This window comes from Oncorhynchus nerka, linkage group LG12, assembly GCF_034236695.1.
Source record: "Oncorhynchus nerka isolate Pitt River linkage group LG12, Oner_Uvic_2.0, whole genome shotgun sequence".
NCBI lineage: Eukaryota > Metazoa > Chordata > Actinopteri > Salmoniformes > Salmonidae > Oncorhynchus > Oncorhynchus nerka.
Window position 1 is genome coordinate 80181892 of NC_088407.1, and position 12312 is coordinate 80194203.

Sequence of the window (12312 nt, forward strand, 5' to 3'; positions counted from 1 at the left end):
TACTCCTACTCCTCCCCTCCTGAGTTAGACGTTGTCTACCCCCCTGCGTTAGACGTCGTCTACTCCTACTCCGCCCCTCCTGCGTTAGACGACGTCTACCCCCCCTCCTGCGTTAGACGTCGTCTACTCCTCCCCTCCTGCGTTAGACGTCGTCTACCCCCTCCTGCGTTAGACGTCGTCTACTCCTCCCTCCTGCGTTAGACGTCGTCTCTCCTCCCCTCCTGCGTTAGACGTCGTCTACTCCTCCCTCCTGCGTTAGACGTCGTCTACTCCCCCCTCCTGCGTTAGACGTCACCTACTCCTTCCCTCCTGAGTTAGACGTCGTCTACTCCTACTCCTCCACTCCTGCGTTAGACGTTGTCTACTCCGCCCCTCCTGCGTTAGACGTCGTCTACTCCTACTCCTCCCCTCCTGCGTTAGACGTCGTCTACCCCACCCTCCTGCGTTAGACGTCGTCTACTCCTCCCCTCCTGCGTTAGACGTTGTCTACTCCTCCCCTCCTGCGTTAGACGTTGTCTACTCCTCCCCTCCTGCGTTAGACGTCGTCTACTCCCCCCCTGCGTTAGACGTCGTCTACTCCTACTCCTCCACTCCTGCGTTAGACGTTGTCTACTCCGCCCCTCCTGTGTTAGACGTCGTCTACTCCTCCCCTCCTGCGTTAGACGTCGTCTACTCCTCCCCTCCTGCGTTAGACGTCGCCTACTCCTCCTCCCCTCCTGCGTTAGACGTCGCCTACTCCTACTCCTCCCCTCCTGAGTTAGACGTTGTCTACCCCCCCCTGCGTTAGACGTCGTCTACTCCTACTCCGCCCCTCCTGCGTTAGACGACGTCTACCCCCCCTCCTGCGTTAGACGTCGTCTACTCCTCCCCTCCTGCGTTAGACGTCGTCTACTCCTCCCCTCCTGCGTTAGACGTCGTCTACTCCTCCCCTCCTGCGTTAGACGTCGTCTACTCCTCCCCTCCTGCGTTAGACGTCGTCTACTCCCCCTCCTGCGTTAGACGTCGTCTACTCCTGCTCCTCCCCTCCTGCGTTAGACGTTGTCTACTCCTCCGCTCCTCCTGCGTTAGACGTCACCTACTCCTTCCCTCCTGAGTTAGACGTCGTCTACTCCTACTCCTCCACTCCTGCGTTAGACGTTGTCTACCCGCCCTCCTGCGTTAGACGTCGTCTGCTCCTACTCCTCCCTCCTGCGTTAGACGTCGTCTACCCCACCCTCCTGCGTTAGACGTCGTCTACTCCTCCCCTCCTGCGTTAGACGTTGTCTACTCCTCCCCTCCTGCGTTAGACGTTGTCTACTCCTCCCCTCCTGCGTTAGACGTCGTCTACTCCCCCTGCGTTAGACGTCGTCTACTCCTACTCCTCCTCCTCGTTAGACGTTGTCTACTCCGCCCCTCCTGTGTTAGACGTCGTCCTCCTCCCCTCCTCCTGCGTTAGACGTCGTCTACTCCTCCCCTCCTGCGTTAGACGTCGTCTACTCCCCCCTCCTGCGTTAGACGTCGTCTGCTCCTCCCCTCCTGCGTTAGACGTAGTCTACTCCTGCTCCTCCCCTCCTGCGTTAGACGTTGTCTACTCCTCCCCTCCTGCGTTAGACGTTGTCTACTCCTCCCCTCCTGCGTTAGACGTCGTCTACTCCTGCTCCTCCCCTCCTGCGTTAGACGTCATCTACTCCTGCTCCCCCCCTCCTGCGTTAGATGTCGTCTACTCCTACTCCTCCCCTCCTGCGTTAGACGTTGTCTACTCCTACTCCTCCCCTCCTGCGTTAGACGTCGCCGGTTTACTAACCGTTGGTCTTGGCAACCATTCATTACTCACACCTGAGCCTCATCATCAGGCACACCTGGACCTTCCCTGATTACTCCCCCTATATATAGCACTCTGTTGGTATTTCCCATCCGGCATTATTGTCTCTGTTTCCATGTTCAGATGCATTCCTTGTTTTTGTATCTGTACATGTTTGTTTATATTAAACTCTGCACCTGCTTCCTAACCCCCTGCCTCTACATTACAAAAGACAATTACAGGGTTTGATCAAAAGACAATTACACAGTTGACTGAATTGAAATGGAATTGACCCAAACCTAATCTCAGTCTTACCTGGAATGCGTTCAACAGAGTGAAGGTGTAGTTCACCAGGTAGGCTATAGGTCCTTTGGTGATGTCAAACATCAAAACAAAAAATCCAAAAATCCATGTCCCTCCAAAGATTGGGGTTAGGAGGACAACCGCTTTTAGGATACCTTTGGCCACTTCTTTTTCATCCTTAGTGTTGACTTCAAGACTTGGTCTCAGGAGCCTTATGATAACTACTAGCATGCAGAACACATTGACTACTACAATAATGCCAACAGGCAGAAGGAACGCAAAGATCGAGCCCTTTAGAGAACCTTCATAAATCAGCCAACAAGCCTCGGTGGTGTAGTAGTAGTCCTTCTGGCCACTGTTGTAGGTGATAAATGTAATGAAAACAATTAACAGTGGACAGCAATAGCCAACAGAAAAACACAGTCCCAAGCAAACCTTCTTGCTCATCTGATGGAACACAAATATCATCTGATGGAGAACCATGATACTCAGGCACAACATCCAGAAGAACATGGACAGGTAGCATAAATGCTTAATTACCACAAAGATCTGACACCAATTCTCTGGGATCATGTCGGGAAAAGCTGAGGCGAGAAAGCTGCAGTCAGCTACCAGTAAACACAGGCAGATGTTAATGTGGGCTGTGTGGCGACAATACGACACGCTGGACTTGACAACAGATTTCCACACAAGACATTCTATCACTAGACAGGAGAGAAGTGAGACAATTGAGACGCTCAAGCCCACATAGGTTATCTCCGTCATATAGGGAAGATTCTCTGGTTTCTTTGACATGAGGGTGGTGAATGAGGATAAGTGGGTGCATTCACAATGGTTTTCGTTATCAGGACCACCCCATACACAACCTTTACCAGACCACTGGCTTATTGTAAAATCCCAATATACACACTGTATCTTGTGGTTGCGGGGCCTTTCACTGATCAACTGGAAGTCTATTGAGATATCTGCAGATCCTTGACCAATGGAAGTGGACACCACGATGCTGTTTGGATCAGCGTCTGTTTGTTGCAGCTTTGGTAGATATTTACTGAGAGATTTAAAACCTATAGTTTTAACCATCATGGAGCCAGTCCCCATGGTTACGGTGACATTGAAAACTTTGTTCACACAATTTTTCTCCGGCTGAGGTTTACAGCCATTCAACTCTATGTTTGTGTGTTGGTATGTGGTACTCTCGACATCTGACTGTTTAACCAGGCCCTCAACAGAAATCAGATATCTTTCAGCCATGGATCTGTTGACAAGGTCAGGTTTAAAAATCCATGACTTTTCAAGACTGCTATCCAAAAGATTGCTGGATGATATTAGAGCATCCTGAAAAAGGGGGGGAGGGGAGGGGGAGGGGGGGTCATATTTTAGTCGACTTCATTTAAAAAAAAAAATAAACATTTCTGTTTACTTAATCTTTTGTTATTATAAATCATACTGAAGAACAGATAAATAACATTCTGGTAAAGATGATTTTGGATTATACTTACTTGTAATTGAGCCTTATTCAGTGTGTAATTTTTTTGAGATTCGTTGATTGCGTTGTTCATGGTGAAGAGAATGGACACCGAAGCATTCACATTAGCATAAGTGTTGATGGATTCTGATTTATCGGTGGAAGATTTCAGACGTGAAAATATGTTTGCAGAATTTTTCTCAACTGATCCAAGTCCTATTGCAAGGTTCTGTAATGATAGAAAGAAAATGCATACAAAAACTACAGTTTAGAGCAGTTTAGAATAGATGCCCTTATAATAACTAAAAGTCATTTAAATGACAATACGGCCACCCCGCCACTTGTTTTGGGAAACAGCTGAGGAATGGGGCTGGAAAAATGTAACCACTCTGAATAAGATCAAAATGATAGTTTTAACCATGTTCTGAAGCTAGTGTTTGTTTACAAATACATGGTTTACGAACAATGGAATAAAAAACAAGATAATATATTGTGGGTACAGCAGTTGAACTAAGCTCATGAGGCATTTTAAGTTCTATTATTCTAGAATGAATGGGTCTACGGTTCGATCCACCAATTCAGTGCCTTTTGAGAAGTGTAACTCGGCCCCCCCATTTTTGTTGTTGTTGTTAATTTCCCCTAATTTTAACATTCGGTCATAAAGAGCACATGTTCAACTTCAGAAAAAAAGACGTAAAAAAAGACTATGTATAATAGGTGCCAACTAAAGTAAGAGTTGACCATAACAGGGTTGACGATTTCATCTTAAATCAGCCGTAAATCAATCCACGTCTGACAACAGGGAATGGCAATTTAATTCTTCGCAAAAAAAAACCCATTTCTAGCCTTTCTTATCTATAAATAAATAAATGATAATCTTCAGAAATCACTTTGTCAAAGCAACAAAATAACTTTACAATGATGGTGAACATTTTTAGACATTTTGGGGTGAAGTGGGTTAACACTAGAAGCTCCGATCCCAGTCATTTTGGGGTGAAGTGGGTTAACACTAGAAGCTCCGATCCCAGTCATTTTGGGGTGAAGTGGGTTAACACTAGAAGCTCCGATCCCAGTCATTTTGGGGTGAAGTGGGTTAACACTAGAAGCTCCGATCCCAGTCATTTTGACTGCATAGTAATTCATTTAAAATGGAAATGTCTCTGCAATGTCCCCCTCTGCCCTTGACTTGTCTTAAATAAGTATATTTAACACTTATGATTATTATAATTTAAGCATAATTCCTGTTATAAGCCGTTTTTAAGTTACTTTTTCAAATATTAAAGTAGTATAGTATCACAGAACATATTGTGAGGTTTCACTAACCTTTGCCAAATAACACTTGAAATGTAAGAGATTAGCTTTATTTGAAAATACCACTTTTTCCAAGAATAACCATTGTTCCTTTGTGCTCTACACATGAGCATGCTGCAGCAGATGGCTTACATTTACATCATTTACACTTACAGTAACATTAACTAATAAAAATCCTATTGTTTTTTAAATACTTTTTTTCTTTTTCTTCTTCTGTTACCCAAGACCTTCATAAACACAAGTGAAGGATCATTTTTCTGATAGCATTTATGAAATGTATTTATTAGACTGTTAGAACTTTGCAGTCCAAATGGCTGATCATTGGCGTATTAAGGGGGTAGTGAGGCCCAGCTGTTTATTAAGTCCAAATGGCTGATCATTGGCGTATTAAGGGGGTAGTGAGGCCCAGCTGTTTATTAAGTCCAAATGGCTGATCATTGGCGTATTAAGGGGGTAGTGAGGCCCAGCTGTTTATTAAGTCCAAATGGCTGATCATTGGCGTATTAAGGGGGTAGTGAGGCCCAGCTGTTTATTAAGTCCAAATGGCTGATCATTGGCGTATTAAGGGGGTAGTGAGGCCCAGCTGTTTATTAAGTCCAAATGGCTGATCATTGGCGTATTAAGGGGGTAGTGAGGCCCAGCTGTTTATTAAGTCCAAATGGCTGATCATTGGCGTATTAAGGGGGTAGTGAGGCCCAGCTGTTTATTAAGTCCAAATGGCTGATCATTGGCGTATTAAGGGGGTAGTGAGGCCCAGCTGTTTATTAAGTCCAAATGGCTGATCATTGGCGTATTAAGGGGGTAGTGAGGCCCAGCTGTTTATTAAGTCCAAATGGCTGATCATTGGCGTATTAAGGGGGTAGTGAGGCCCAGCTGTTTATTAAGTCAAAATGGCTGATCATTGGCGTGTTTATTAAGGGGTAGTGAGGCCCAGCTGTTTATTAAGTCCAAATGGCTGATCATTGGCGTATTAAGGGGGTAGTGAGGCCCAGCTGTTTATTAAGTCCAAATGGCTGATCATTGGCGTATTAAGGGGGTAGTGAGGCCCAGCTGTTTATTAAGTCCAAATGGCTGATCATTGGCGTATTAAGGGGGTAGTGAGGCCCAGCTGTTTATTAAGTCCAAATGGCTGATCATTGGCGTATTAAGGGGTAGTGAGGCCCAGCTGTTTATTAAGTCCAAATGGCTGATCATTGGCGTATTAAGGGGGTAGTGAGGCCCAGCTGTTTATTAAGTCAAAATGGCTGATCATTGGCGTATTAAGGGGGTAGTGAGGCCCAGCTGTTTATTAAGTCCAAATGGCTGATCATTGGCGTATTAAGGGGGTAGTGAGGCCCAGCTGTTTATTAAGTCCAAATGGCTGATCATTGGCGTATTAAGGGGGTAGTGAGGCCCAGCCTTTTATTAAGTCCAAATGGCTGATCATTGGCGTATTAAGGGGGTAGTGAGGCCCAGCTGTTTATTAAGTCAAAATGGCTGATCATTGGCGTATTAAGGGGGTAGTGAGGCCCAGCTGTTTATTAAGTCCAAATGGCTGATCATTGGCGTATTAAGGGGGTAGTGAGGCCCAGCCTTTTATTAAGTCCAAATGGCTGATCATTGGCGTATTAAGGGGGTAGTGAGGCCCAGCTGTTTATTAAGTCCAAATGGCTGATCATTGGCGTATTAAGGGGGTAGTGAGGCCCAGCTGTTTATTAAGTCAAAATGGCTGATCATTGGCGTATTAAGGGGGTAGTGAGGCCCAGCTGTTTATTAAGTCCAAATGGCTGATCATTGGCGTATTAAGGGGGTAGTGAGGCCCAGCTGTTTATTAAGTCCAAATGGCTGATCATTGGCGTATTAAGGGGGTAGTGAGGCCCAGCTGTTTATTAAGTCCAAATGGCTGATCATTGGCGTATTAAGGGGGTAGTGAGGCCCAGCTGTTTATTAAGTCCAAATGGCTGATCATTGGCGTATTAAGGGGGTAGTGAGGCCCAGCTGTTTATTAAGTCCAAATGGCTGATCATTGGCGTATTAAGGGGGTAGTGAGGCCCAGCTGTTTATTAAGTCAAAATGGCTGATCATTGGCGTATTAAGGGGGTAGTGAGGCCCAGCTGTTTATTAAGTCCAAATGGCTGATCATTGGCGTATTAAGGGGGTAGTGAGGCCCAGCTGTTTATTAAGTCCAAATGGCTGATCATTGGCGTATTAAGGGGGTAGTGAGGCCCAGCTGTTTATTAAGATCTTCCTAGAAGGCACAGAGGTTGTGCGGAGGGATGCTGAATTTTGTCACTTTAGCAAGTTTTATGCATATTAAAAACCATCATTTATAGAATTATTCATATGGTTTATATTAAAGGGATTTTAAAATTATTTTAAAGGTGCTTTTAAAATTCAATATTGGTTGTGGTGTCCCAGGAGGTCTACCCTGGGGGATGGTAATAGAGGGGAGATTACGTGAGGCGACGTTGGCTCCCTCTGCAGGGCATATGGGAGCTGGGCACCCCGACACGGACAGCTAAGTGGAGGTAATTAGAGGAAAGTGCTAACCAGCCGTGGAGGCTAAATAAAAGGAGCACGATGGCACACCGCGGGAGAGAAGGGAGAGAGACAGACACCAGTTAATTAAGAGAGAGAAGAAAGACCGAGCAAAACCTAAGTTATTTCTTTGATATATTTATTTTCTGTCTTAGTAAAGTAGTTTTTTCGGACTAAAGCCTCCCTGTCTCTGTGTCAATCTCTGCACGCTCAACCCAATGAATCAATTAGGATGATTTGTTTTAATACCTGTGAATCAATTAGGATGATTTGTTTTAATACCTGTGAATCAATTAGGATGATTTGTTTTAATACCTGTGAATCAATTAGGATGATTTGTTTTAATACCTGTGAATCAATTAGGATGATTTGTTTTAATACCTGTGAATCAATTAGGATGATATGTTTTAATACCTGTGAATCAATTAGGATGATATGTTTTAATACCTGTGAATCAATTAGGATGTCATGTAGATCTACATTCACACAGTTAGATATTTCCTCCTCCCAAACTCCATCACTCAAACACCGTCTCTCGGTTTTTCCAATACCATTTTTACACTTCAGCACCGCCGTAAAGTCAGCCTTTGCGTTTGACCAGTCACCTTCAGCAGGACAAAATTTTGAATTGCCTGTGGAAATAAACAGAATCGTTGACAATAAGTAAGAAATAGATATTCAAGACAAATTTTCACCATTTAGATGAACAATAAATAGGGTGGCTTTAAAAAAATCTATGTTTTCAACCCTTATTTTACCAGGTAAATTGACTGAGAACACATTCTCATTTACAGCAACAACCTGGGGAATAGTTACAGGGGAGAGGAGGGGGATGAATGAGCCAATTGTAAACTGGGGATTATTAGGTGACCATGATGGTATGAGGGCCAGATTGGGAATTTAACCAGGACACCGGGGTTAACACCCCTACTCGTACGATAAGTGTCATGGTATCTTTAGTGACCACAGAGAGTCAGTACACCAGTTTTAACGTGCCATCCGAAAGACGGCACCCTACACAAGGCGTCACTGGGGCATTGGGATATTTTTTTTAGACCAGAGGAAGGGGTGCCTCCTACTGACCCTCCAACACCACTTCCAGCAGCATCTGGTCTCCCATTCAGGGACCAACCCTGCTTAGTTTCAGAAGTTCAAGACAATGGTTGAGTTCCAGGTCGACTACTTTGAAGCTGCCTGCCAGATCTCACAATACCTGGATAGGATGACTGCCACATCACATGATATAGTAATCTGATACCTGGATAGGATGATAGCCACATCATATGATATAGAAATCTGATACCTGGATAGGATGATAGCCACATCATATGATATAGTAATCTGATACCTGGATAGGATGATAACCACATCATATGATATAGAAATCTGATACCTGGATAGGATGACAGCCACATCACATGATATAGAAATCTGATACCTGGATAGGATGATAGCCACATCATATTATATAGAAATCTGATACCTGGATAGGATGATAGCCACATCATATGATATAGAAATCTGATACCTGGATAGGATGACAGCCACATCACATGATATAGAAATCTGATACCTGGATAGGATGATAGCCACATCATATGATATAGTAATCTGATACCTGGATAGGATGATAACCACATCATATGATATAGTAATCTGATACCTGGATAGCATGATAGCCACATCATATGATATAGTAATCTGATACCTGGATAGGATGATAACCACATATGATATAGCAATCTGATGCCCGACTGAAGTCGATGACGTGTCACACAACCCATGATTGATGCAATGCAATGAAGTCGTCCTGGAACTCACCCAAGAATTTAAAAAATGATACTATACTGAACAAAAATATAAAGTCAACATGTAAAGTGTTGGTCCCATTGTTTCATGAGCTTTAATAAAATATCCCCAAATGTTTCCATATACACAAAACTTTTTCTCTCAAATTGTGTGTACAAATTTCTTTACATCCCTGTTAATTAACATTTCTCCTTTGCCAAGATAATCCGTCCACCTGACAGTTGTGACATATCAAGAAGCTGATTAAACAGCATGATCATTACACAGGTGCAGTTTGTGCTGGGAACAATAAAAGGCCACTCAAAAAAGTTTTAAGGGAGCATGCAATTGGCATGCTGACTGCAGTAATGTCCGCAAGAGCTGTTGCAAGAGAATTTAAAGTTAATTTCTCTACCATAAGCCGCCTCCAACATCGTTTTAGAGAATTTGGCAGTTCGTCCAACCTGCCTCACAACCGCAGACCACGTGTAAGCACGCCAGCCCAGGAACCTCCACATCCAGCTTCTTTACCTGTGTGATTGTCTGAGACCAGCCACCCAGACTGCTGATGAAACTGAGGAATATTTATGTCTGTAATAAAACCCTTTGTGTGGAAAAACTCATTCTGATTGGCTAGGGTAGCTCCCAAGTGGGTGGCCCTGTTCCATCACAGGCCCACCCATGGCTGCTCCCCTGCCCAGTCATGTGAAATCCACAGATAGGGCCTAATACATTTATTTCAATTGACTGATTTCCTTATATGAACTGTAACTCAATCAAATGTTTGAAATTGTTCCATGTTGCATTTTTATATTTTTGTTCAGTATATTTATCTTAGATTTCACTGAAAATATGCTTGCGTTTGTTACCCATTCCAAGAAGATTGGGGTATGCCGCTGAATGTTACTGCACCAATTCAGAGCATAATTGTTCATATGGCAAAATACACTGTTCATGCTGGATAATGGTACTGAAAACCTACTGTAGATAACAGGGATATTGACAGTAGCATTTTTCTCTTGGGACAGGATGTTCATAAATGTACATGTTACAGCTGGCTCTTGTAAACTGCTGCAGCTGACTGTCGTATCAATCCTGTAAATTATGCCAGTACCGGTAACATCTGTGGAGGGATAAATTACAAGATTTAATGTCAAATGTGTTCAACTGTGCTCCTAATTGCATTTTAATAGCAATTGTTATAACATACAGTCTTAAACATAGCGTAATTAACATGTGAGGACCATGAAGGGCAGAAAATTACCTTTTTGTTCATTTAATGGAGTTTCAGTGTTGGTGTAATTCCATGTCACATTGTAGTTTTCAGTGCTATTCATAATTTCACATTGAACTCTGACAAAGATTCTATCATTTGGATTATATTTCTTGTAACAGTCTGGAAATTGGGGCGTGCTACTAATGTCAATTTGTGGCAGGAGCGCTATGTTTAGTGTTGCACTGGCTTTGTGCTCTATGGTCACATTGGATGATTTTGGATTGAAGACACACGTGTACAGCCCTGCAGTTAAATGAAAATGAAAAGAGAAACATGTTTTACTGTTTTATCTTACAATGAGTTAGTCTGCGTGACTCAAGACCACGTTAGCTCACTGACTTAAAGCCTAGGCATTAGTTATGGGAGCTAGCACAAGTCCTCAGACGACTCATCATAATAAGACTGCAATTCACCCAAAGAACTCCACTTCACAAACCGTAGGCCTATATCTGCACAGACCTTTCAGCATAGAGAAAAACTATGAAAATTGCATGGATATGAGCAAATAATGAATGTGTCCCAAGTAGCAACCTTTACCTTTGACAGTGCCCTACTTATGACCAGATCCTATAGGTAATAACGTGCCATTTGGAACACACACACTATCTAATTGGCCCTGTGACCTGTCCTATCATCTTCTACAACACCATACAAAATAACAGATAACACATACCTTCCCAGATCTCCGTTGCCTGTCTGAGGTGAATTTCAGTCTTCCTACTAGTGGGTATCACTGTAGCATCAGTACCTGTTGTTACGTCAAATGTTTTACCATCACTCCTTGTCAAAACCCATTCATTTGGTTTCATGTCCTCCTTGGCTTGGCAGAGAATTGTCTGATTAGAATCATATTTTACCGGGCCTTCTGGTACTATGATCTCAACGACACCTGTAAGAGAAAAGTACACAGAACATTTAGTAGCTTCTCACCTCTCCACCATGCTAGTGGATATGTGGTGAGCTGTGCATCACCACAGGGTGCTACTACACATTGGTGGTGGAAGAGGTGAGTTTCCCCCCTTTTCTTTGTAACGCTCTTTGAAATGGTTTCAAGTTTTATCAGTCGTATGTTCAGGATACACATTATATACACCGTCCAATGAAATGCTTTCTTGCAGATTCCTTCTGGACAATGCAACAACAATAAGAAATAACAAAATATAATACGAAGACAAAGAAAAAGGCTCAGTAGAATAGAATAAACAATTTCGCATAAGTTTAATACAGGAGCAGTATGCCTTTGTTAAACTTTGCCCTGTGTAGCCCTCCCTGTGTCCCTACTAACTTGGCCTGCTTAGCTTCCAAACCCTCAAAAACATGAAACAAATATTATTGTCAGAGGTTGCGCTCAACCCCATCTGCCTCGAGCCGCCCAGGCTGGCATGGAACAGAGCACACCCACAAACTCCAAGGTCAGTAGGCCCCACAGCCTATTCTGTCTCCAGCAGATCTTTAGACACATCCGACTTGGAAAAAAAGGTACAAAAAAAGAAACATCTAGCCTTCACTAAATAAACATCTAGCCTTCACTAAATAAACATCTAGCCTTCACTAAATAAACATCTAGCCTTCACTAAAGAAACATCTAGCCTTCACTAAATAAACATCTAGCCTTCACTAAATAAACATCTAGCCTTCACTAAATAAACATCTAGCCTTCACTAAATAAACAGAAACAGGTTGTGTGTTTCAGGTAATAGCCCTTACATCCCTTCATTACAACTCTAAGTCAATTCTCTGTCATGCAAAAAATACAAATAATCAAGATGCAGAAAGAACAAGACAGAAGGAACTAAATATATAGGCCTAGAGCGCATTCGGAAAGTATTCAGACCCCTTGACTTTTTTCACGTTGTTATGTTACGGCCTTAT

At 43.2% G+C, this 12312-nt stretch overlaps 1 protein-coding gene across 1 annotated transcript in view; it reads right to left on the reverse strand.

Moving 5' to 3' along the window:
- adgrf3a (adhesion G protein-coupled receptor F3a) overlaps positions 1-12312 on the reverse strand; it is a 40994-nt gene that overhangs the window by 8728 nt on the left and 19954 nt on the right. The window contains exons 9-14 of the mRNA XM_065025855.1: positions 11114-11329; positions 10429-10683; positions 10147-10287; positions 7824-8008; positions 3583-3777; positions 2096-3418 (exon numbers count right to left, since the gene is read on the reverse strand). Coding sequence (XP_064881927.1) covers positions 2096-3418; positions 3583-3777; positions 7824-8008; positions 10147-10287; positions 10429-10683; positions 11114-11329 — 2315 coding nt within the window. The remainder of the gene's footprint in view (positions 1-2095; positions 3419-3582; positions 3778-7823; positions 8009-10146; positions 10288-10428; positions 10684-11113; positions 11330-12312) is intronic.